This window comes from Melopsittacus undulatus, chromosome 1 (assembly GCF_012275295.1).
Source record: "Melopsittacus undulatus isolate bMelUnd1 chromosome 1, bMelUnd1.mat.Z, whole genome shotgun sequence".
Lineage (NCBI taxonomy): Eukaryota > Metazoa > Chordata > Aves > Psittaciformes > Psittaculidae > Melopsittacus > Melopsittacus undulatus.
Window position 1 is genome coordinate 48817262 of NC_047527.1, and position 24972 is coordinate 48842233.

Below are 24972 nucleotides of genomic sequence, written 5' to 3' on the forward strand. Positions count from 1 at the left end.
AAAAAGCCCTATGCTGTTACGTCTTGATTGCTAGTCTTGTGCCACAGAGGTCCAAATGACTAAAACAACTAAAGTTCCAAATTTCTCTGGTCTCTTTCTTGAGCAATTTGATAGACAACATAGGATCCGTCTGAATAAGGTTTTGTGTCTGTCTTTAAGCAGTAGGTACAGTAGTTCACTCTATATATCATAAGCCAGTCATTAAACTAGTAAATTCTTAAAACACTTTCTATTCCTCCTTCCATAAAGTATCCCCTTGTACTTTTGTTACTAAAACAAATGGAACCTTTCTTCCTAACACCAAATTACTGTATTGACCTAAATATAATAGGAGAAATAGTACTGAAGACAGAACAATCCCTGTTCTAGTAAATATGAAATATAATGAGAACTACAGTTTGAACTGCTACAAGGGATCTTGTCCTGCTGATACACAGGATAGACTTAACTCCACATTGACGGAAACTACATTATTGTCTTCATCCCTGTAATGTGCACACCTTGGATAGGTGCTGTGACAGTAGCTTGTTCAGACAGCTACAGGACAACAACAGGCTCTGAGCTGCAGGAACCAAAACCGTAGCCAACTAATGAAATAACAAAATGATGTGTTTGAACCGATGTCACTTACTTGGGCCACCACTGACAGGTCTGTTGGCAGTCTCAACAAGAAAGGCAACAGGAGGGGTGAGGTATGAAACCTTTGATACCTTCTCAGCTTAGTGATTGCTGAGACAAAAGAAGAGAGCAGCACAGCTGAGCCTGGACTACTGCTGAATGGGCCTATTCCCTTCTTTATACAAATGATGGATATCCTTCTTCAACAGTACTAAGTTCATCACAACAATAAAACTGTACAGATTCACAGATTCCAAAATCAGCATCAAAGGTCATCATGTCTTCATCCCTCCCTGTAATGGGGCTAATAAATATATCTGTATACTTAATCCCAATTAAGCAGAATTCCAAGCTCCCATGTTAACTATTTACCTTTCTAAAAGTGTGTTGACCATTTTTTCGAAGGTTTCATCACATCTCAGAAGGGGACTTGTGACTCCCCATTGGAGGGATTTGCTGTATTCATTCAAACCAAAGTACAACTTGTCTTCATTTGCTGCATCATCCTGTTCCATACAGAGATAGCAAAAACATAAGGAAAACTGGAACCACTTTAAATTTCTTTTGTAATTTAAAATAGTTACTGAAAAGTATTTTCCAAACCAAAGTATCCTTTCTTTTCATCCATTCTCCCTCAGTGATGCTATCTGTTTGTTTCAAAGAATACAATAAAATGTAAATGGGTTTAATTGTTTTTTACTGGATTTATTATTTGTCTACAGCCAAGACAGACAGATGGAGGTCCTTGCAAGTTCTTAAATATATCTCCTACCTGTAATTGCACTGGGTTTTTAGAATCCTGCTCACTATTTTATGACTCCCTATCTCTGGCTTTGTATCTACTGACAACTGTTGTCTCATTTCTATTTAAAGTAGAACCTGAAAACAGAAGGATTATTAATTTCCAAAGTTCTTCTTGATTGCCAGATTCTATCCATCTCTGATGGCAATCAGAAACTAATCATTTGTTTGCTACATTGCAGACAGCAATCAGAAAGGCAGAGCATTTGCTGCTTCAAATTTCATGAGGGCTTTGCTGGAAGCACAGCATGGTCTCTGGTGCATTTACATCACCAGTAATCACAAGAAATGCAATAAATTACATACAGTCTCTCCTTTTTTGTGGCTTACGTTTTTAATCAGAAGATTGAAAGTTGTTGATTTTTTTACTTTTGGGAAACAAAAAAATGTCTAGACCATTTTACAGAAGATCACCACAATGGCTTATACTACCAATCAGCCACAAAGCAAACTTTGAACACACATTCACTCCATCATTTCTACTATTCTGTTTGCTTTGTCTCAAATTACATTGCTGGATAAAGAAAAATGTGTAGCTCTTGGGCCTAAATGTAAATCAGCATCCCAGGGCTGTTTATCTGAAGCCTGACAGAACAAACTCCAGCAGAGAAAGAGCTCCATCTGAACACATGCATCTGCTAGATGTGGAGTCCGCACTAAAAGTCAGAGTTAAAATCAGCAATTAAACACTTACCCTGCTGTCAAATTGTATCCAATGTACCTCATTGCTAGAGCTGATCCTGGACTGCTGCGTTTGCAGGGCATAAGGAAAAGAGCTGACCTGAAGAACAAGGAGGTTGAATGCTTCAAGGACCTCCCTGCAATTAATAACTCTATCAGCCAGACCATGACTAGGCTCACCATGTGACAGGGAACTTGAAATGGCACTGCAGAAATAAGAATGGAAAGAATTGCCTTACTGACATCCTGAGATACAATGGATTGCTTCCTTCCTGCAGAAAAATCTCCAAATCACCATGACACTGAGGATCACAACTCAAAAATCTTTTTGGAAAGGTGAAGGATTTCAAAACCATTTGGACGTTCTCTCTGGGTACACTCAGGCAACAGGGAAAATATAAATAAAGGACAAAATCTGCTGACACTGAAAAGATGAATTAGTGTGCCAATTTAAATGAGTATCAGACGGAGGGACCCAAAAATGAGCCAAAGCTGATGAAACAGATCTCACTGAGAAGCACTGTCACATGAGCTGTGGGGATAGGATATAATAACATTCTTATGAAATCCAGTGGATTTTCCAGCCTGAAACAACAAATTTTGAAAAGACTGAGGAACCTGAAAGTCTCTTAATGTCTGGATTTCCAGCTCCGGAATTACTTTCGCTTCCAGGATATATTCCAAAGTACAGCAAAGACAGTAACAAAAATATGATGGGCAGGATAATGTAGACAGAATGTTGCATTTTTTCTATTTTCAGCTGTCCTTCAAGGGAAGTATTTTATTTTATTTCTGATGTTCAAATGAATCCCTCAACCCTACATATCATGTTTAAATCACATTAAGATTATTCTCCCCAGTTTACTCATAGAACAAGTGCAGAGTAATTAGCTTTACTTATTCCTTTCTTCTTCCATAACGAAGTTGTGATTTTGTGTTTCTGCACATACGTTTTGTTGTGTTTAGACCTAACACCAGCCAAATTCAATACAAATGGTTTTTAAATCCTTGCAGTAGCTAGGGCATTTTTCAGATGATGCAAAGAGTTAAATGTCTGTAAGCTTTCTCATATTACAAACACCACTATCATCAAGGTTAAAAACACTAATTAAAACATTACTGACTTGTGAACATGGGAGAGATCTGGGTTTGAGTAAAGAAAAAGAAGGGAAATAGGAAAAAAAAGACAAGAAGAGCAAAGACAGTTGCAAAATTCCTGGACTTCTTCCTGGACTTCAGTACCATAACACATCCCCCTACAAACAGACCTGTTAGGGATCTAGTAATCTGAAACTAGTCTTAACTATCTGCATCTCAATCAGAATTAGTTAACAAATACCATGGGCAAGCAAAAAGCATGACATCTGATTCTGAGGCACAAAAGGACTTAGGCTTAGAAAAAGCTCTAGGTGTCTAAGGCAGTAAAGTCTTTTGGAAAACCTAACTGAAAGATACTGGGAGAGGATGGTTTTCCTTTGCTAGATTGACCAGCTACCTTGTTAAATCCACGTGAGCATTGTCATGAACCAGCACAAACAGTGTGTAGGGATTCTGCTTCACTCGTTTCATGAAAACTTCAAATTTTGTTTGAATCTCACTGTCAAGCCGAACCACGTATTTCTCGGCTCTCTGATACGCTGTTCCATTGTCTTCTAGGCCCAAGTCCACAAGGACACCTGTCAGGAAGAAGAATACAACAGAAATCTTTTCCTTTGAGTGCATTCAAAGGTGAGGTGTCAACGGCAAGTTGGCAATTGTTGGGCAACAATCAGGACCTAGCCAAATCACTGATACAGTGATTATTATCTGAATGTCTTTTCTCTCGGAGTGGGGACAGAAATGTGCTTCTTCACTTCTGGATTTCCCCCCAGAAGTGCCTGAAGATCTTTCAAAGACTTCTCACATTACCAAAAAGTAAGAAAGAAAAGTCAGACCTCCACAAAAGATGTCCAGAGTAGCACTCGGTTGGCTATGCTCCATGGTGCTAGGCCAAACTTGCTCATATTTCACTAATACATCAATCCTACTCGAGTCAGAAAAAGTTATCCTGACCTTTCCCTTGCAATAAGCATAAATGTACCCAAAAATGACTCTTGCTAATATCATATAATTTTTTCATGCCCTGATTCAATGTCTGCGTCAAAACAAGTACTCTAGTGGTCTCTGTAAGGATAGATTGCCATCATATTCATAAAGTGGGCGTGATGTAACGTATATGGCTCTGAATGCCATTTAAAGAAGCAGCAACAAGCTATTTCTGTGGGTCAACAATGTATTTGCCAGGGTCCTGATGATTTAAAAAAAAAAAAGGGTTTAAAAAGTAAAGTAAAAAACATTAATTAAAAAATAAATAAATAAAATAAACGTGAAACTCTGTTAACAGATACCACAAAAACTCTGTTTTAATGTGTAGCAGCAAAGTAAATTCAATGTCTGAAGAAACATGACCCATAAGGTTGTTAGAAAGAAAAGGCAACCTGTACTTCATGTAATCTATTTTATTCTTTCCATTTAACTATTAAAATTGCACAAAGCAGAAGATAAAATAGATGGATTACAATATTCAGCAATATTACAGTATATCTGCACAATCAAAAAGTGTGGCACTGTTTAGTTCAGAGCAGAAAATAAGAGACAGAAAAAAAGCCAATAGCTACCCAAAACTACTCATAGACACATTACATCAGAAGCTCATATTAATGTTTTTCAAATGCAAATGAAGGTATTATTACATAAAGCTGAAAGCAGACAAAAAAAAACCCAGTTCAGCTAATAAAAAGAAAAAGAGACAAACGATCCTAAATACACAATTATCCTGAGGGCTTCACTGCTCCCAGATATCAGAGGTAAAAAAAGACCAACATTTACGCAGCCAGTCCTTCGTTCTATTGGACAGTCATTTTCTCCATGAAGAAACTCTTATGTTTTTCTGGGCACATATCAGTCACTAACAGAGTGAATAACAGAGCCCACTCTCAAGGGGGACATATTCCATAACCTGTACACTAAGGCTTTCTTGTTACTTCTGAAGCATTTAGTACCAGCCATGGTGAGGCACAGAACCCCAGACAAGAAAGCTCACCATGAGAACTAGTATGACAACTATTGCGTGCCAATGCACACATATTACTCAGGCATTTATCTACCCAGTAAGAGAGCTTCCTGCACATACATCTGTGCCAATTCATACAAGAGCACATTCACAAACATATGGACTTAGGACAAATGTCACTAACAGCTCCAGGGGATTAAAGATCTGAGCAGTCACATTTGCTCATCCCTTCCCTGTTTTGACAGGTGCATACTTCTCCAGGACACACCTTCCTCAGACTGGCATGACTATGGCAATTTCTTTTGACACATAGTACAGGTTGGGCCCAGTTTATGAAAGGAAGGCATTTAGAATTTATCAGTAATACCAACTAATGAAGCTAAATACTGGGCATGCAAAATACACATTGGAGGAACTGACTTCTCCATTCATACCAGATATGACTTAATAACATCATGTACTTTAGTTTAACAGTCTCTTTTCCCCTCCCCTCCCTTTACCTGATTGTCGAATCCGCTGAAGGGTCTGCTGCACCAGGACCTCTGAACGGGGAACTATAACAATGAAGTCTACTTTGCTGAAGTGGCCCAGATCCAGGCTCTGATTGCCACTGTCTGCTATAGCACAAACCTGGGACAAGAGCTTTCTGGCAACTGTAAGCTGTGGCTGGTAAATTTGGAAGGTATCAACATCCAAATCTAGAGTGCGTTTGTTTGAAAAAAGAAAACAAAACACAAGAAACATGTTTATTTTCCCACCCCCCCAACAAACATGACCCTCCAAACAGCCTACCCTCTATTATCAGAATAAAAATTCAATCATCAGAATAAATCTCTACACTTTGTACAGCTGCGTCCAGATCACAAATATCAACTTCTTTTTTTGATCAAAATGTGGTAATATATCAGATGGCCTCAAGTACAGCACAACCCATTTTTAAATTCCCTAAGTGTTTTGAGGATTTTTAACAATGCAACACAGGGAAACCTCAATGCCAACATAGTGAAATGCATTCTGTCAAATGAACCAACACACACATAATATGCATGTATACACAGAATCATAGAATCATAGGATGGTTTGGGTTGGAAAGGACGGTAAAGATCACTCAGTTCCAACCCCCCTGCCATGGGCAGGGACACCTTCCACTAGACCAGGTTGCTTAAAGCCCCACCCAACCTGGCCTTGAGCACTGATGGGGATGGGGAAGCCACAACTTCTCTGGGCAACCTGTTCCTGAGCCTCACCACCCTCACAGTAAAGAACTTTGTCCTTATATCTAATATATATACATATACACAAACATATACATAAAAAGATGCGCATGTGTACATATATAAAAAGCATATTCACACACACAGAGCTCTAATGTTCTCCTGAAACTTGCAGTTCTCCTTTAGGAGCTGTCACACTACTGGGAGAACCAGCTGTGGGAGCTGAGGCTGCTGTGCTCAGGGCACAATGGGATGAGCACCAGCACACCTATTAATCTGATGAAACTGAGCCTGCATTAATAATCCTGCCGATAGGACTAACAGCAGCAGGTTAGGTAGGAGTTCATTGCACATCACCTCTGCTCTGAAGTACTGAGCCCTGCTCTAAGGTATGATTGAGATAGCTAGATGTCTGTATACTGCCTGATAGTTATATATGCTGTGAAGAGAAGATGAGCAATGCTGTAAATCTCAATTATGGGGGGGGGGGGGGAGGCATTTATTTCTTTGGAGGTTTCTTGATGTTTAACAAAATGTTAGTCTCAGATTTCTTTGTACTTAATAAACGTTAATATAACACTAGCTGCAGGGAACTGGGGGACAGGAGCTTTGCTCTCTATAGACATGTTCCAAAGCATTCATGTTTCCTCGAAGGAAATGCTTGCTCCTATACGTCGGTATTTCTAATAGGTAAATTCAATGTCCAACAATTTATGTTTCACTAGCCCCTGTATATTTTCAACATGCAGATTACCAAATAAATCCAGTAATGTTATTACAGATGTGGGGGGCAGGGGGTGGGGGGGGGAGAGGGGTTTTCTTGTTTGGGTTTTTTTTTTCCCTGTCATTTTTTCTGCTACAAAGTAAATTCTCATTAATGGACTGCTTATCACAAAAAATTCCCTAGGGCAAATTTCTTTTAAGAGGACAAAGAAAAAAATCCAAAACTCTGCAAAGTTAATACCCAAGAACTACTGTTGCTTTCTAAAGTAATAAACCACTTTATAAAATCCTGCACTTTACATGAAAATTGGAAGGTGTTTGGGCAAAAATCTCGTATGTTAATTTTATATAGACGCACGTGTATTTGTGTGCACGCTCTTATCTCCTGCTCCAACCTGCCTCAGTGTTCATTTCAGTAGGCTACTATGGGAGAGAGGTCCCTCTCAAATAGGAGACTTACCTCTCCTTTTTTTTATTCAGACAGATTCTCAGCAGCTTCAACCACTGCTCAGCCATATTTTAAAGACAAAATGAGCTCAAAACAGTAGTTTGAGAGAACATGAAGATTTAAAAAAAGCACTGGTGCACATCATTAGACAGTAACAACAACAAAATCCAACAGAATGTAAAGATTATTCCCCCTTCAAATTAATCCTGTGAGGAAGCTCGAGAGTTGTCTTTCTGGGAGTGCCAGAACAAAGTTCCTGGCAGACTTCCTATTTGGATTTCCCAAGCCATGTGGAGACTCTCAACCACCTTGCTTTCATTCAGATCTACCACTGAGCTGATTCATTTTAACTAACTAATGGGAATCAAGTGCGTATCTACCTTTCATAGCAAAAAGTCTTTACCGGAGTTTGAATTTGCTTTGATACTAGACCTAGAAGAACCAGTGTTCACAACAGCTCAGTGTGTCTTTTACCATTACAGTACCAAAGGGAAAGTATGGTTACAACTTTGAACAATTAAAGAATTCCAAAATGGAAAAATTATGATTAGCATTTTTAGACAGGCAATCCTACTCACCTTTGGCACCCAAGCACCTCATCACAGTTTCTGTGTAAGATACATCTCAAATAAGCAAATTATAGATTACACTTGCCTAGCACTTTCAGTCCAAGATCTTCAAACACTTTCCCTAAAAGTTTAAGCCTCAGAGCCCAAGTCTGTAGTACATATTATTACCATTTTACACGTGGAAAGTGAGGAATATCAAAAGGTAAGAAACAGGAGGACACCTGGGGAGATCAGAACAAGAACACAGCTCCCCTCTGCCATAATCACAAGGTTACCTTCCTTTTCTAGATGCATAAGGGCAAGATGAATCCACAATGCCGTCATTACAAAGGAACATTTCTACTTGGAATAGTGTATAATAGAAGAGCACACATTTTAGCTTAGTAATTACAAAACATAGGGGGGAAATGTTGCTGAAGGTTACAACAGAGATTTTCTCTCTGAGAGACTGCTATATTGCCACATTCAGCTGGCAGTATTCGTATTTGTAGTTTGGCACAGTGTCTGCAGCTGTGCCCCGACTCTTGAGACACATGCAATTTGACATTTAACTAGTCACTTATTTCACTTCTTATACATAAAAAAATGTACCTGGTTCTTGTGTAGAAACCATGGCAATTGCCTCCTGAGATGACACACACTCGCTAACATCTCCATTGAAAGGGATAATGACACTTTCCCCTCGCTGCTGTAGCATTTTCTCCAGCAGCTTGTCCAAATCATCACCTAGGTAAGAATTAGCAACACTAAATTATCTGGAAGCTGTTTCAGACAAGTGATGTAAAACATGCACATGTGTTCTCACACAGCTGATGCCAAATCTGCAAAGGGGCAGGGGACTGAAGATAGAAGGAAGAGAGGGAGGGAGAATATATTTCTCTTTTATTTTTACTGATTTGCCAGTGGAATCAATTCCAAAAGAACCCAAACTGCAGCTGAATAATTTCAGCTCTGTGCCTTTACAGCTAGCGGTGACATCTGATGATTACAAAGAAACACACACTATAAAACAACCTCCAAAACCCGTGCTAGAAGCACAGACAAGAGACTCATGCACTTCTGTGTGCCCTGCCGTTACATTCAGCAGTATAAACAGGGTTTAAAATATTCTGCCATGGGATGAGTAACTTGCACTGCATGGATGAAAGAGCCGAGCATTCCTTACTCACACTGAATGAAGAGAAGAAAAGGTGAAGAAGGTAGAGTGCACTTAAGCTGCTGAACAGGAGACACACCTGGCCCTAAGGAAATTATTGCCTTGGCTAGAGCTTCTGTTTCTTAGGATCACTCACCTAAAGATGTATTTTTGAAATGCGATGCCAGGAAACTGACTTTCCCTGTGATGAGCTCATAACTGATCTCTTTTAAAAACTCACTGGTGGTAAGCATGCTTTCTGCAAGCGCCCTAGATTGATATTGACCTGGAGAAGAGGGGGGGAAATGCACAAGGAATCTTTAATACAGTGAACTAGCAACACAACCTTTTCACCCTACAAGTGTGGGGCATGCTGATCTTCAGTCAGGGATCTCCACTGCCTTTACCCAGTAGGCTAGGAGAGCAGTCTCGAGCCTATTTTGCTAGCAATGGGCGAAATAGTCATATCAGTTTAGCACATCCTTTGCAAGCTGTTGCCCATAGTTTTGCACACTTGGGTGACATATAACATGCCAAATAAGTATTTGTACCTTAGATGGAATAGAGGATTCTGAATAAATACAAAAAAGTAAAACTTTGACATTACCGATTTATCTGACTACAAATGAAAGATGACCGGTTGAGATTCACTGTCATCCAGACACACTCATGCACACACAAACATCACCAGTCACCAAACACCAGCCAGTCACCAATGCAGAACTTGAAAACCACCATGGTAAAAAGGATAAAAATCATCTTCTGTTTTACAACAGTCTGCAAAAGACTGCAATCAATCCAATATTGCCATGTGAAATAGTGCAGCTACACAAACCAGAGAAAGACAAACCAACTACTTTGTCACTAGGTTACTTCCAGATATTTTTGAAGGTAGCCTCACAAAGCTTCAGGCCTCTCAAGGAGTAGTGATTAACCTACAGATATTTTTCTAGATCCTCATGGACACCATTGCTCCAAATCTTGATGGAGTAAACCGTGACATTGCAGTGTAACATACAAAGAAGAATAAAAATAACAAAAGGGGTTTAAAAGCTGGGGTAACAACTCAGGAAAATTAATTCAGCAGAATTGCATTGGTACTAGAAGCATACTGCAAACATACTCACCCAGGACTACTACGCAAAACTCACTTCCTCTTATCTTTGATGTACAAATAGCGACTACATAATCTGGTAGCTTTTGCTGATGCTTCATTTCACTGAGAGACCTTAAGGTCTCTGAGATGCCCTCTGCCAGCGAATTCTGGGTTACAACCACGTGCACGAGGTCCCGGGACACACTAGCGATTAACCTAGCAAGCCAAGGGAGTTGACCTGGTGACACAGAGACACACTGTGCGCTCATTTGCAAGGATCGCTCTCTCACACTGAGCTCCTGCATAGCTTTCAACATGATCTGCTCAAATTCTTCCCTCAGGGGTATCTGGTCAGGACCTACATTGGAAACAAACAAACAGAATAACAGCATTTCATATCAAAATGTTATTGAACCAGGAATAACCACATTTGTCTTGATCTGACAAGCTCCTTTACCGTATTTTTTACATTTATAAAACGCACTCACTACTGAGTGGGTAGACACCCACATGGCTTATTCTTCTTTGTTCCTATTACATTCTTGCCCCAACCATCTCCCTTTTTTGTTGGCTCTATATCTTCTTACAGCAGAAAACCCAAATGCTTATCCTCACAGCCTAATGACAGCCATGCAGTATGGTGAAGCCTGTTAAGTGGTCTTTGTTTTGCTTTTTCTTATCATGCATAACAGTAAACTAAGCATGGCTGTAAAGAAGCATGTTTAACCTCTTATTTTCCTTTGGTTAATTTCAATTATCTTAGCAAATCTGCAAACTTCTAATGTAAAGACATATATGCAGTTTTAGATCTACATTCCCCAGACTTCATAAACTGTCTTGGGAACTCGAATTGGAAAACAGAAATAGAAGCTACATTATCTCAGCATCAGTCTCCAACTCAGCTTCAATTAACATTTCACTCAGTAATATTTGTCTCATTGTCAAAGATACTCAGGAACAGATAAAAATTCATGAACATAGAGTAAAAAGCAACCATAGCTTAAATTGTCAAGATCTCATGTCAGTGCCAAAGGAGACAGCTCCACGCTTCATCAGCTTTCTTTTCTATGAATAAAAGGGGAGGCTTAAATACCAGAGATGTGAAATATTGGTTTTGGTTTTATGTTTTCTTTCAGGGCCAAAGACAAAAAGGGCAGTGAAGAAAAGGAAACAAAGATTGTGTGAGAAGCAGGGCAGGGAGTGGGTAAACAACCCATAGCACAGAATCTGTAAAAACCACTGCCTGTGACATTTTGCCTTTCTAAGAAGCAACATATGGAGAGTGTCACCATCCAATTACCATAGGATGGTACAACAAGTACAGACTTGTAAATGCAGGGCTGTTTTAATTTTTGTTGTAAAGCAAAAGGTTCTGAAGAGTCTCATTTAACGCACCATGGACATAGTTCTCTCTTTATCGGTCTCTTTTTTTGAAATCTATTTTGCTTTCTAAGAAAGCATCACACATTCTAGGTCTTTGAAGATCTCAAGCCAGAAAATACAGACATTTATTGACAGATTAATCTTCTTCTGCAGAAACAAAGTTTATCTACAACACATCAACCACAAAGAAAAGATGTTCCACACTAAAAGAAAGCAAAGCAAGTTTTTGCTGATTGAGGGAGGTTACAGGCATCATCATGAATCCAAGTAAAGGAGAATAATTACAAAGATGGAAAGAGTTCTGTATCAGAGCACACAGAATTACACTGAGATGATTTATAAGATAAAAGCTTTCTATCAATCAGTATCTATTGCATTCTTCTGTCTGCTTTTTTTCTCTGCCTTTATTTTACTCGTTCGCAATATATTCTGGAAAAAAAGGATCACTTTTTAGCCCAGCTTTCTCAAGACTAAAAGAGGCTCACACAAGTGAACTGTTCAATTATGCATGTATTTGTCTCTTCTCCTTGTCAAAAACTTCAAGCTGGCTGCCCTCCACTCATCTTTAATTTGCTTTGATTTTACAAAATGGGATAAAGGCTACAGTTCAGTGCAACTGTCACAGTTCCAAGAGTTTTAAGCTTGTAGCAATATTCAAACCAGCAACATTTTGATCCCCATGCTCCACAGAATGTTTTTAGAATGTTTTTATTTTTCTCTTCATCAGGCTTTCATCTGACAGGGCTGGCGCCCATCTCCACATAAGGCCAATTGGAAAACTATTCAGCTTCACAAAGATAAGAACAAAAGCCAGATTAAACACCTGCTCATAAGGGAACTGCTTTAGGCTGAAGGCACAGTGCTCACTAGACACAGGTCAGCACTGGCAACTTTGCATGAAGCCTCCTGTAGTTTGCAGACTTGATGCATCCATCTCAGGTTGGATTTGCTCATGGAGTGTGGTTCACTGACACAAAGTTTCAATAAATAGTTTATTTTTAATTGGAAATAACTGGATGAGCTGGCTAAATGTTTCTCTTGAGGAAATTTGCAAGCTCTATCAGTCCAGAACTGCATGAAGTAGCTGGTTTTAACATGCAGATTCTATAAACTTTCCAATGAAGACAAAAACCTCAAAAATAACAGATTTAAGCCCACTGAGAGAAAGGCAACAGAAAACCATTTAGCCTGTAAAAAATAAAGAAACCCTCTGTCAGTTCTAACGTAGCATCCAACGGACTCTTGAGGCACAGAATAATAAATAAAGCAAACGGGTCACCAAGTATTACAACACATGATGGTCTCTTTCCTGTCTGCTACAGTACTGCATCAAGGGAGAAGAACAAAGCACAAGAACCCATGGGTGAAACCGTCACAGAGCACATTTGCTGCCCAAATTATAGGGTTATCATCAGATGTCCTTTTGAAGCATTTGCAGATTTCACATCACTATGTATCACAGGTGTCCTGGTGGAAACCTGGTACAGGAAAAGCAGTGTGCTCTTCACAGAAGATGTTTCACATTCTTCTATGATAAGCAGCATCCTTTCAAATACAGAACTTAAGACTAAGACTGCTGTGAGAAGTTTCCCCGCGTTACCCTGCATTATTCTTGAACTTCTAAAACCTTACTGTCAACACTTCTGCTTTTTACTCTAAGGTAGAGAAAACTTCTGGGCCTGCAATAAGAGAAACCAAATGTGGTTTGCTGGTTTGCTCGCAAACTTGCAAAAAGTCCATTTCAAAAACACAAGAAAGAGATATTCACTGAATCACTTGCCTTAGTATGAATAACAAATGTGGTTTTCATGTAAACGGTGCTGTCACCAAAACAATGACAACATCACACATCTGCCAGCATTTGTGACAAAACTGAATAAAATGGACCGAGTGTCCTTAGAAAGAGCTGTGATAACGGATGGTTTGATACCCTAAGCAAATGTGTTATCTGCATTGCAAATCCATTTCACAAAGGTGACCTGGTCAATCCCCATATGGAGAGCAGAAGCAGCATCGGCCCTTAAATTCACTTCAGGCTGATGAGCAAAGTAGCAAAGTGACACACACTAGATGGAGCCACCTACTTACCTCTTTTCCAGGCACAAAACTAGCCAAAAGAGTGGCTCTGAAACTGACATAAGGAAGGTGGGGACAAAAAAGGACAGTAACAAATAAAAAAGAGTGCTTACAATAAATTGCTTACCTAGTTGGACAAGATACTGAATAGTTAAAAGTATCATATTCTCCACACTTAGCAGCTGACTGCTGGTCAAACCCAAGAGTTCCAAATCCTTGTTTTCCAGCTGTGGAATCTTGTAGCAATTCACCAGCAAGGGACTTACAACAATATCACCGACATTTCCATAGAAATAAGGTAAAGTGCCATAACCTTTGATAAAAGAAACAAAAAAACCACATAAATTCACAAAATATGCCACTACACAAAGTCTTGCACAATGTGTACATTTCCAGACTCTTCCTTAATGTTACCTTGCAAAACATAACTGCATCAGCGACTGTACTTGGCATTATAATTGCTTACAAAATAAATGAGATGGGACAATGATCCTTTGCTGTTTTCTACAAGTGATCATATAGATTTGCAAAAGCTAACAATAACTGGATACCAGCCAGATAATAATTATTGTTATCCAAATACTGATGAGAATATTATCTACTTAGGTTTTACCCTGACCTTTAAATACAGATTCTTCATAATATAGTGTGCAAAAAAGAAAAATCAATGGAAGCAAAAGTACATTGATCTTAACATTATAAAAGCAGCAGAAGTCACATTAGCATTGATTCAACTACTGTGGCATTGCTGTGATTGATTTCATCTTTTTGCCATGTTTCCATTCTGTTTCCATAAACAGGTTAAATAAATATCAACAACTAAACATACCATTCTGGAAAGTAAAGCACAGCAGTACAGGCTAACTCTTCCTTGAGAATGTTTTTGTTTTAAAAACAAAACAAGGTTTTGCCAAACCCATCCATTTGGGTCCATCTGGTTCTGTACTATTAATAGGATGCTGTATTGTGGGGCCACTAACATTTAGCCTAAATGAGGACTTACTGGCAACTCTCCAAGAGCCTAAGGGCTGTATTCAATTTGCACTTAAGCTGATGACTGTAGGCACTCTCATCTTTATTAAAGAAGTGGTTCTCTGAACACTGTTGGAGCAGCATGCTACAGCTTTAGAATAGGTTTCCAGAAAACAACACTAAGCAAAACAAACCAGAAGCGTAACCCTATCCTTGATGCATTTACTTATATAGAGTAGAAGGCACTGTTAATTGTCTGGAAACTGTGTGTAAGGATTGTCTGTGCAAGTGAGGATTTGGAGAACACCTCAATTTCTTCAGGAATAATAAATTATTCCACGGATTATATTGATAGGCATGTTCCGTTAACTCTGAAGCTTCTTTATACAACCATTTGTACCATGCTGAACTGAGGAGAGACTTAGAGTCAACTTCCCCCTCCAAAAAAAATTACTCATCAAAATTTTGGCAGTGCTACCTGACCAGTCTTCTGTTATACAGCATGCCCAAATAGCTCAGGTTAAAAGAGATATTCACATTATGAGTTGCACTTCTAAAGTAAAGGCAATGTCTTTCTAAGGGTTAATAATGTACTTTAAACATGATTTTAAAAGCCTGATCTGTTATCTCACTTGCTTACAAGAAGTATGAACTATAAAAGACAGAGTAAGCATGATTTGCTTCTGATTAGTCAATCTGAATCAGTTTTCTGGTTCTCATGCAGAATCCCTGGGCTTCAGTATTTGGACTATAAATACTGCAGGAAATATTTGCTTGTTTTGTAAGTTGTTTACATTGGAAAGCTGTTTTCATCACATGGTAATATTTTATTCTTGGATTTTACAAAAATCTCATTTGTTCAAAACTTCAATTTGGCCAGAGGTTTTGTGCAGATCTGACCTAATCGTGACCTGTTTGCAAATTGGGCTCTCCAGGGATTGCCTGACTTCCAGTTTTATATATTGAGCACCTAAACTATCCTTGGCAAACTGACTTCCTATTGTACGGAATGCCAGAACCAACAAAAAACGTTTTCTCCTAAGGGAGCACATATTTGTGCAAAATGCAGCATTTGATTCCCTAGTGTAAGACTTACCTATCAGAATCACTGGTCTGACTCCCGAGTTATTCAGCAGGTTTTCAGGAACTATTACAGTCTCCCCTGCTGGGATGGGTTGAGGCTGTAAAATTCCAGTTAACATGGATTGAGGAACTGGGGCTGACAAAAGAGGCTCTATAAAATAAAGAGAAGCTTCCATTACTAAAAGGCTCATACTGTGATTTGGCCGTATGAACAAATAAAGAAAAAATTACTGCAGATCACTAACTGTAATAAAATTCAAAGGTCTCTGCATTTCCTGCTATAGTTTGAAGTAATTCAAATGAAGAGCCTATATCCTCCTGTAGTCCCACCCCTAAAATAAAACTTCTTCTGACCACTGTATTGTTGGTGGGAATGAGAGAGGAGAAGACAGGTTTGAATATGCATCTGTAAACAATGCCAAGTACTAAGCCAAAAGGCCACCTCTAAGACAGAGGCTACCTCTCAATACTGACTCTCAATACAAGGGAAGACTGCTCTGACTTCTGATCTAGAATATACGTAGATAAGAAAAACAAACACAAGCCAAAATCTCAAAGCTGTCCTCAGACAGTTGCCACAAGGATAAAAATTAGACTTTACTCATGAATGAGGAAGAGAAGCTTTTACAAGTTAAAAGAAATAAAGTGCAAGAACTCTGAAATCAGGTTTCAGCATGAGGTCTGCTTCAGAAGTTTCTCAGGCTTCACTTGGTGTTTGTAACAGATTTTTCAAACAGTGCCATCAGCAGAAGAGTATCAAAGGCATCATGAATGTGTGCGTGTGTTTTAGGAGCGAAAATTGTTTATCCACCAGGAAAAATACTATGAAAGCCATAGAAAATGGAGTACACAGCAGAGGTATTAGATTGGTGGAGACAAACTCAAGAAAAAGGGGGAGACTGCCTTGTATCTCACATATTCAGCAAGTCTCTGAAGCTAGAAATCCCCAAAAGATACGACTGTCTTCAGGTGACCAAGCAGGCAGGCCTGCACTACCATGCAACCCTTCTTCCTGTGATGCATATCTCTTAAAATTAGCTCCTAAATATCTCAAAACCAAACCTTCAAAAGCAGAGTTAAAAATACACTGTGTATGTTGACAAATGGGTTTTTTCCTCTTTGTACATTTATTCTCTCCCTCTATAGAGACAGGAAGAAATAGTTGTATATTCCCCTTTACAAAGTATGCTGAATCCCTCAACTGAAAAGTGCTCAAATAGTGAGCAGTTATATTAACAGTTATGTATAAAGAGGTATCTGCATGGATATTGATGAGTATTCACACATACTTGTAATTAATCCTATTTCATATCATGATGCTACAGCTTTTCCATGCACAAAAGACATCTCGTCTCACAGTCTCCTCACATAGTTTCACTTTCCCTGTGTCCCATCTGAAGATTATGGCAACAAGCACAAGGCAATGTGTGCTTTTCTGGGGCATCTGAAAAACTTTCCACGCTGTCCTTAACTACTTCAACAAGCTTAGCTATGCTTTCTGTGCAACACAAGAGAAGCAGCACAGGGCTACCAGTTCAGCTGAGAACAGTTTTATAAAAACAACATCTCTGTATCAGTCAAGTTTTACCTGTTCTTGCTGCAGGCCGAATTGTAGGAACAGGTACTGCCAAACCAGGAGGAGGGACTGGGGACCCAGGAGACCATCCCCGGTGACGTTTCTTTGGTGGTCCAGAACTTGACATTGATGCTGAGAAGGAAAACAAAAACTAATTCTAAGCCCCATCCACCCAATCCAACCCACATTTCCATTTCATATTGGTGTTGAGCTGGTAACACGTCACAGAACACCAGAGGTTTACACCTAAATTTACATGAAACCAGACTACGATGTGAAAAACGTTGCTACCTGTGTTGAAAAGTACAAAATTATCATTAATGGCCTTGTCAAAAACCAAATGGATCTGTAAAGACAGAATTGCAGAAACAGCTATAATGAGAAGAAGAACAAAATCACCGATTTCAGGCTCAACAGCCAGTGCTGCTTAAAATAAAAGAACAGAAAAATTTTCTTTACCTTGGTCTCCAGCTGCACAGCCAGGACTGGGAGATGTTGAGTGAGGCATTGGCCGTGAGGCTGTAGAACTCAATACGCTATTTCTTCCTCCATTAGCGTTTCCATTAGCAACATCAGTGGCACGCAGTGAAAGAGGAGCTGAGTATAATAAAATACAGAATGTGTGGCTTGAGACAATCTTGAAAACAAACAAACAAAATAATACAGCCACATGGATACACAAAAGAACAGGGCAAGATGCGTGACTGAAAGAAACATACTCCATGGAAAGCATGAAGTGTACTTGGCAGAGAATAATTTGGGCATAGGCTGCAAAATCCTAACCTTGAAATGAGGTCTTCAGATTTCAGGGTGGAGCGGATAGGCAGAACAAAAATACCCAAAGAAACCCACCAAAATAAACAAGAAAACTACACACACAGAGAATGATTGTGTAGTTTGTGACATGTTTTTTTAGATCCTGAAAACTAAAACGAAAAAACGCATAGTTAATTCAGGTTGTAAACATATCTAAGCCACTTCGGTGTATCTGTGTATTTTTCCCCCAGTTGTCCGTGTACTGTACACAGCAAGCCTGACACCCTGGCAGAACCGTTAGATGCAGGTAACAAAATGAAACGACAACAATGGAGGATCGCCAGCTGTTATTCTCCCACTCCTGAGCTCCCTATGCTTTTTCAGAGCCCAATTCTTCCAGGAATAAAAAATGCAATGGCACAAACTGCATAGAGAAGACATGGAGCTCAGTGGGGACTACAGCTCCTTGTCGTTATCTGCCAGCTCCACACTTAGTTAGCTCCCAGGAACATATTCCAGGAGCAGCAGCAGGAGATTGGCAGCTGGCTGATGAAAGCTGCAACAGAAAGCATTTGAAATGTGGTTATTCAGCTTAAAGCAATGCAAAGTGGAACTCTCCAGCCACAATCATCCAAATAAATACAGGCACCAGAGCCTCAGGTTGCCAGTCAGCAAAATTTGAATAACATCACTTGCCCATTGACATTCCCCATTTTTACTCAGTCAGTGATTTGGTATGGACAGAGATGGTCAATATAGATCAGTTACAGAAGTGGCTGAAATGGTGGGAAGTAACTTCACTGCAAGACAAATTCTCTTAGACAAGTATGGAGAGGAAAAAGGTATTTTACATAAAGAACCATTACTGATTCATTAGGTACAGCATAATATTATGTACAACAACAATATAAATTGTATAAAATAGAAGATATATACATCATTATAAAATTTAATGCTCATGTGCATATATAAACCAAATAAATTTATATTTTTTCGTATTCAAGGGTACTTCCCTGTAGTAACCTTTTTTTTTCATTGCTTAAAGGAATAACTAGCTAAAGTAATAAACAATCAGAATATCACACAGAGAACCAGTGAGCGATTTAGATACCACAACTGAGGATCCTACGTTATTAAACACACAACATAGAAATGAATAATTAAAACAGCACAGATATTAAAACTCCTTTAAATGTATGTGGAGGAACTATACCTGTTACAAATGCAGAACACCACACAGCTCTCAGTTACTGAGGCAAGAATCAGTCTGATATCAAGAGGTGACTTTCATGCTCTCTTACATATCTTAGGAAGCGCAACAAGGGGTATGACATGCACTTTTATCACAATGTCAAATCTGAAAGCCAAGATGAGGCTCACTTTTGGGGCAGTAATGGCCATGAAAATTTTCTGTGCAGAGGACTGCAAGAAGATGAGAGTTTTGGAGAATCCTAGCGTACATTTTCCTTTACTTTTTCCACCAAAATGATGACTCAATTATCTATTGGCTGTTAAGACAGTGATTTCCAGGATAGCTGAGAGGTACCCTGGAAAGCAAAGCTGTACCTGCAGCAAATGCTTTTCCTACGAGCTGTACTGACAGAGCCAGAGGTTTCACAATGTTCTTGTTCCGGGATGGGTCTTGAGTTCCACTTAAATTAATAGCAGAAGACGATTTTGCTGGACTGAATACCGAAGAATCTGAGAAAATAAGTTATTTAATTAAGTAATGATTAAAACAATATATATGTATGTGTATATCATTTTTATTATATAAACAGTCACACACACTTATCTAAACTCACCTATGCCTGTAATAATTATTTTTGCGCTCCTAAGAATTCACTATGCATTGGTATTTTTTAGGAGTCGTAACAAACATTTAACTGGGTGTTCCTATAGAATATTATAATCTACCGAATCCATGATTGACCTCTTCCACAATATTTTGTGTTCCATACATTCAAAAAACCATTTTAAGTGTAAAAAGCACTATCTCACTGCTCCTCAAAATACCTCCATGGGATGGGCAAGTAAACAGTTATGCCATGTTACAGATGGGAAAGTGAAGGGAAAGAGACACATGACTTGCTCCCAGCAAGCATAGGGCATAAGCACTCGAATAAGTTGCTTTAGAAGGTTGCAGAATAATCTCCACCACCTGAGATTTTCAAGAACAAGCTGCTCAGTCTTTGAGAGAAGTTTAGACATAGCTGAGCTTGACTTAAGGCAGAAAAAATATCAAATGTTGTAAGGAGGTTATCCTCCTTACAACACTATTGTCTATAAGGCTATGAGAACTGTACATCCATTTATAAGTCTGGATAAGAAACGAAGGGTATCTGAGCCCATACTCTTGGAATGAATTAACAAACAGCAGCGCCTTAGAGCACTTTACCAAGTCTTAAATATGTAAACCTCATTTTCTAGTTGGATAAACTGAAGAACAAACCATAATTCTTGTCCAGTATAAAACTGTAAATCAGAAACAATTCCAAACCTCTCAGAATGTAGGTCCCTGCTTTAACATTTAATATCTGCAATTTACTTCAAGAAAAAAAAATCAATATTTGAATGACTGTACACTGACAAATCCAAATTCTTTTAACTGGAGTGAAAGAATATTCACTCAGCGTCTGTCCAGAAAGTAGCCTGCAACAAGTAGGCAAAGCAGGCTAAGTTCACCTACAGATGTCCTAGTAAAACAGTCGGGTAAAGAAAACAGAAGGCAAAGACCAACTTGATCTGCCAAATATATTCACCCTCAGGCCACACACCATTTGGTGAAGGAGAGTGTGGAGAAGAGTCTGCTTTGCCAGACAAAGTAACACAGAGGGGAACAAACACAGAAGTCTTTACTGCTGCTGCTCCACCAGAAAACCTTGTCTACATTCACAGGAATTATTCTGAATGCTGAACAAAACAGACCACCAGGCCAGGGGCTTTGGAGAAAAATCACTGATCTCTCGTTAAATATGATACAGCAAATATGTAGTGCTAAAGCTTTCCTCAAAACAAACTGTCCAGTTGCCTAACACCCTTTTAACACCTGAATTGAAGTTTTCCCTTTCATGTGCCTGCTAAAATTGAATTTTCGATACTGTTCAAGATTTCAGCCATTTTTCATCACCAGTTATCTCTTCTTTGCAACAGAGCTGCATCTTCACCCATCATCATGAAAGGTGAACCTGACACCTGTCTGCAATGTCATGGCCACACCATACTGTCAACATTAACTATGGTATTTCAGAATTCTCTTGTGTTCTAATTTCTATAATGAAATTACCATTTCAATGCAGTACTCTGAGTGTGCCCGCAACTCCCTACCTATAGGCATCTTCCAGAACTTGGAGGTCAAACCACTCACTCATTTATAAAGGCAGAAACCAGAAATACTGACACAAGTTTACAAGGAAAAAATGGGTGTGAGTTGACAATAAACTGAAAACAATTTCAGAAAGTGACTTGCTAAAAAGTAGTCCTGTTACAAAACAACCAAGAAGTCAGCTCAAAGTACAAACAGCTGTTCAGAGCCTAGGAGAGAAAAAGTCAGACCTCCATCATAGGTGACACATGTCAGAATTCACACCACCAAAAAAAACGTGCTCTCCCCCCTTTCTCCTGGTCACAGGGGATTCATGTATGTGAATGTGGCATTATCTTCACTAGAAGATAACAGCAGGAGGCGAAAAGGTTTTGGCAACCATGACCTAAGAGTACAAACAGTGACACAAAGAAACACCAAGTAGACTGAAAATCACAGTGAGTGATAAGGAAAAACCAGTATATAAAAGGTGTATCTATTAACTTGGCAGGTACAATAGAAGACAAAGCTGTGTAAATAATGGATTACTTTTTGTTTCAAATAAATATGTTCTCATGCATCTGCACAGTTCTCATGCCAGGATCTGGAAACCATGGGAGCATGCAATGAAACACAGATGTATTTAAACAACACTCATTTAATTTTAATGAAGGTCTAAAGCACATAGCTTCCTAAACAGAGACAGGGGTGACCACCTGGGAAAAGTGTCTCTGAACATATTGATCGGCAATTACAATTTCATACGAATGCATGTGTTCAGCTTTTGTTTGTTATTCCTTCTTAACATATTTTGAAAGTGGAAGAAGTGTTTTAACAATCTCAGTTTTGTATCTGCATTTCATACTCCCCGAGAGAAACATTTGTTCTGGTACAAACAACCAATTGCAAGAACTAACAGAAAGTTTTCTCCTGTTTTTCATTTTTCAGGAAGTAGCACAAACAGACACAAAACCATACAACAGCACAGATGGAGCTGCAATAAAGCGATGAGAAAAAATAGCTCAAAGAAAAGCACCTTGGTTATTTGCAATAAACAGATGAATGAAATTAAGATGCTGCTTCTTTGTCAGCCGATAATTGATTTTTATAGTTTCACTTTGTTGAAGTATACTATTAATAGCTTTATAGAACTGTTATAAGATGTATCTTAGCTCGCATAACACAAAACCACTGTATGCATATGGGGGAACTGCTATTCTAAGCACACCCTTGTGTGCAATAAAATTTAAATAAATAAATAAGCAAATAAATAAAAACTACCCCCCCCAGCCCCAAAAGGAGATTCTTTTCCTTTTTGAGAAAAACAGCCTAGTCTATAGACTAAGTAAACACCTCCCTAGAAATGTGTAATTCAAGTTTTTTTGAGATCCACAAAATAAATGAAACCAACACAGGGAGGAACAGAATCAAATGAATTAATCAAAAGATCCTTTAACAGTTTTTAATTGACTACTCCTATGAGGACTAAGCTAACCTTCAGCTTCACTTGGGTCTTGATCTTTCACAAAGCAAATTTTGAAAGGCATCCTCCCTGCTGTAATCTGCACATGGTTTGAGGTAAATACCCAGTTATTTGCAGCATCCCTGAACCACCAGTACCTGAGGTAACTTACCACCCCCAATGGTTATCTTTATAGCACTTTCAGCTCCTACCTGTCTGAGTGAACCCTGATTTGTATCCATTAGCTGATCCACCCTCTGGGGTCGTGGACGGTGACACCGAAGGATTTGGTTTAGCAGAGAGGCTAACAGCAGATGATTGCCTGCTTCTACATTCTGCAAACGAAGCAGCTACAGTACATATTAACAAGGCCTGCCTTCCAGAAAGAAAGTTCAGCAACACAGTGGTGAAAGGCGACAAAATGTTAAAAGCAAAACATACAGCACGTACAACAAACAGCAGCAAATGGCAGCATTCAGTGAAAATAGGGCTCTCGCAGTTTAGTCAACTTTGTCTTCTAATTAACAAAACTTCCCTGGGGGCCACTCGGAGGGACAGGCAAATACAGACCAGATGCTGCAAAATGGCAAGAGCCCTCCGTCTGCAGCTTCCAAGAGATCTGAAGATACTGGACATGTCCCAGGAAACACTCAGCAACTTCTGTGGCACAACCTTTATACAAACCGTCATATGTTGCCCTTTAAAAGGAAAAATTGTGCTGAAACCCAGATTCTTAGTATGCCTCCATAAAACCTTCAGGGAGATCTCAGCGCTGTGGCTGTCTGTCTGGATGAAAACTGAGTTGAGGGAGGAGAAAGTCACCTTAAAATTCGCACATTACTCCAGCTTTAAAACTGAGATCTAATCAGGCTTTGTGTGAAGAAAAGGGAGTGTTTAAAAGCATTTCTCTTCTTCTAATTAGACCTTTAATGTAAGTAAAGGGTGGAGGGTTACCAGGCAGATGGTAGCAATAGGGAGATAGAGCATATTGAAAAAATGCCCATGAGGTCATTTCCTGGCCAACTTCCCAAACTTTCATGGGTCCTCAAAACACTTATAATCAGCATATGGCCAAAAGTGACCCCAGTAACTGCCTTGTTACTCCTGACTGCATTTACCAGGCCAACCTCAACTGCATGAGCACCAGGGTGGGGTTTCAGGAAAAGGATCCCAAAAGTACATTAAGGTTTCCTTTTTCTGCATCTGGAACTTCACTACCAAATTTAATCTTTCTGTAGTTTTGTGTGAAATACAAATGCTGCTGAAATACACATTTACTCTAAAGCTGTAGTTAATTATACTTGTAACAGAGAAAAGCAGCTGAAGCCAGGATCCCTTTGAACCACTAACTGATACAATACTATAATCGCTCATACAGCTCAGAGATAACCATCTCTTTCTGGTGTCATGCTGCTATTCACATAAGGATGTGACTCTGCAGATGTGTGTCAGTCCTCCTGTGGAGCTTCTCCTTTCCTCACATCATCCTCTCTGGAACAACAGGCACCAGATCAAACTGTCTTTACTGAGTGAGACCACAGCTGAGGAAGACAGGCTTTCTGCATATACACCATCCTAGTAGACAGTGAGTAGGTAAACCATTCCCTCCTTGAATCTTTGCATGGCTCTAGCTCCAAAAACCTGCATCCACCAATAACAGGCCCCAAGGATACCTTTCCTTTGGGTCACAAACATCATCTCTTTAGCACATAATATTGCACAGGCTGCTCCACTGGAGGCTAAATCCAAGTGTAAAATACACTATAAATGGCAATAATATGCAAGATCTCTCCTCTTTCCCTGAGATCAGTGGCCTGAGCTTTCTTAATCTTATAGTGTGCTAGCTATCCTCAGGCATTAGACATATTGAATTGCAACAGCTAAGATGAATATCAGTGGAAAGCCAGTGTTGGAGCCCTGGCTGTGAGTCATCTTGCTTCAGGCACAGAAAAGAATCAGCAGACAGAGCAACCTTATTTCTTCTACCCAGATGGCTGCATATCTTAAGATGGGCAGACTTAGG

General features: G+C 39.2%; 1 protein-coding gene across 1 annotated transcript in view; it reads right to left on the minus strand.

Annotated features, from left to right (window-relative positions):
• The window catches only part of GREB1L (GREB1 like retinoic acid receptor coactivator), a 60798-nt gene that overhangs the window by 24005 nt on the left and 11821 nt on the right, over positions 1–24972 (minus strand). The window contains exons 5-16 of the mRNA XM_031052929.2: positions 23162–23284; positions 17887–18024; positions 17440–17559; positions 15865–16002; positions 13924–14109; positions 10369–10695; positions 9399–9527; positions 8698–8832; positions 5653–5850; positions 3596–3776; positions 2114–2306; positions 991–1124 (exon numbers count right to left, since the gene is read on the minus strand). Of these exons, the coding sequence (XP_030908789.2) occupies positions 991–1124; positions 2114–2306; positions 3596–3776; positions 5653–5850; positions 8698–8832; positions 9399–9527; positions 10369–10695; positions 13924–14109; positions 15865–16002; positions 17440–17559; positions 17887–18024; positions 23162–23284 (2002 nt within the window). The remainder of the gene's footprint in view (positions 1–990; positions 1125–2113; positions 2307–3595; positions 3777–5652; positions 5851–8697; positions 8833–9398; positions 9528–10368; positions 10696–13923; positions 14110–15864; positions 16003–17439; positions 17560–17886; positions 18025–23161; positions 23285–24972) is intronic.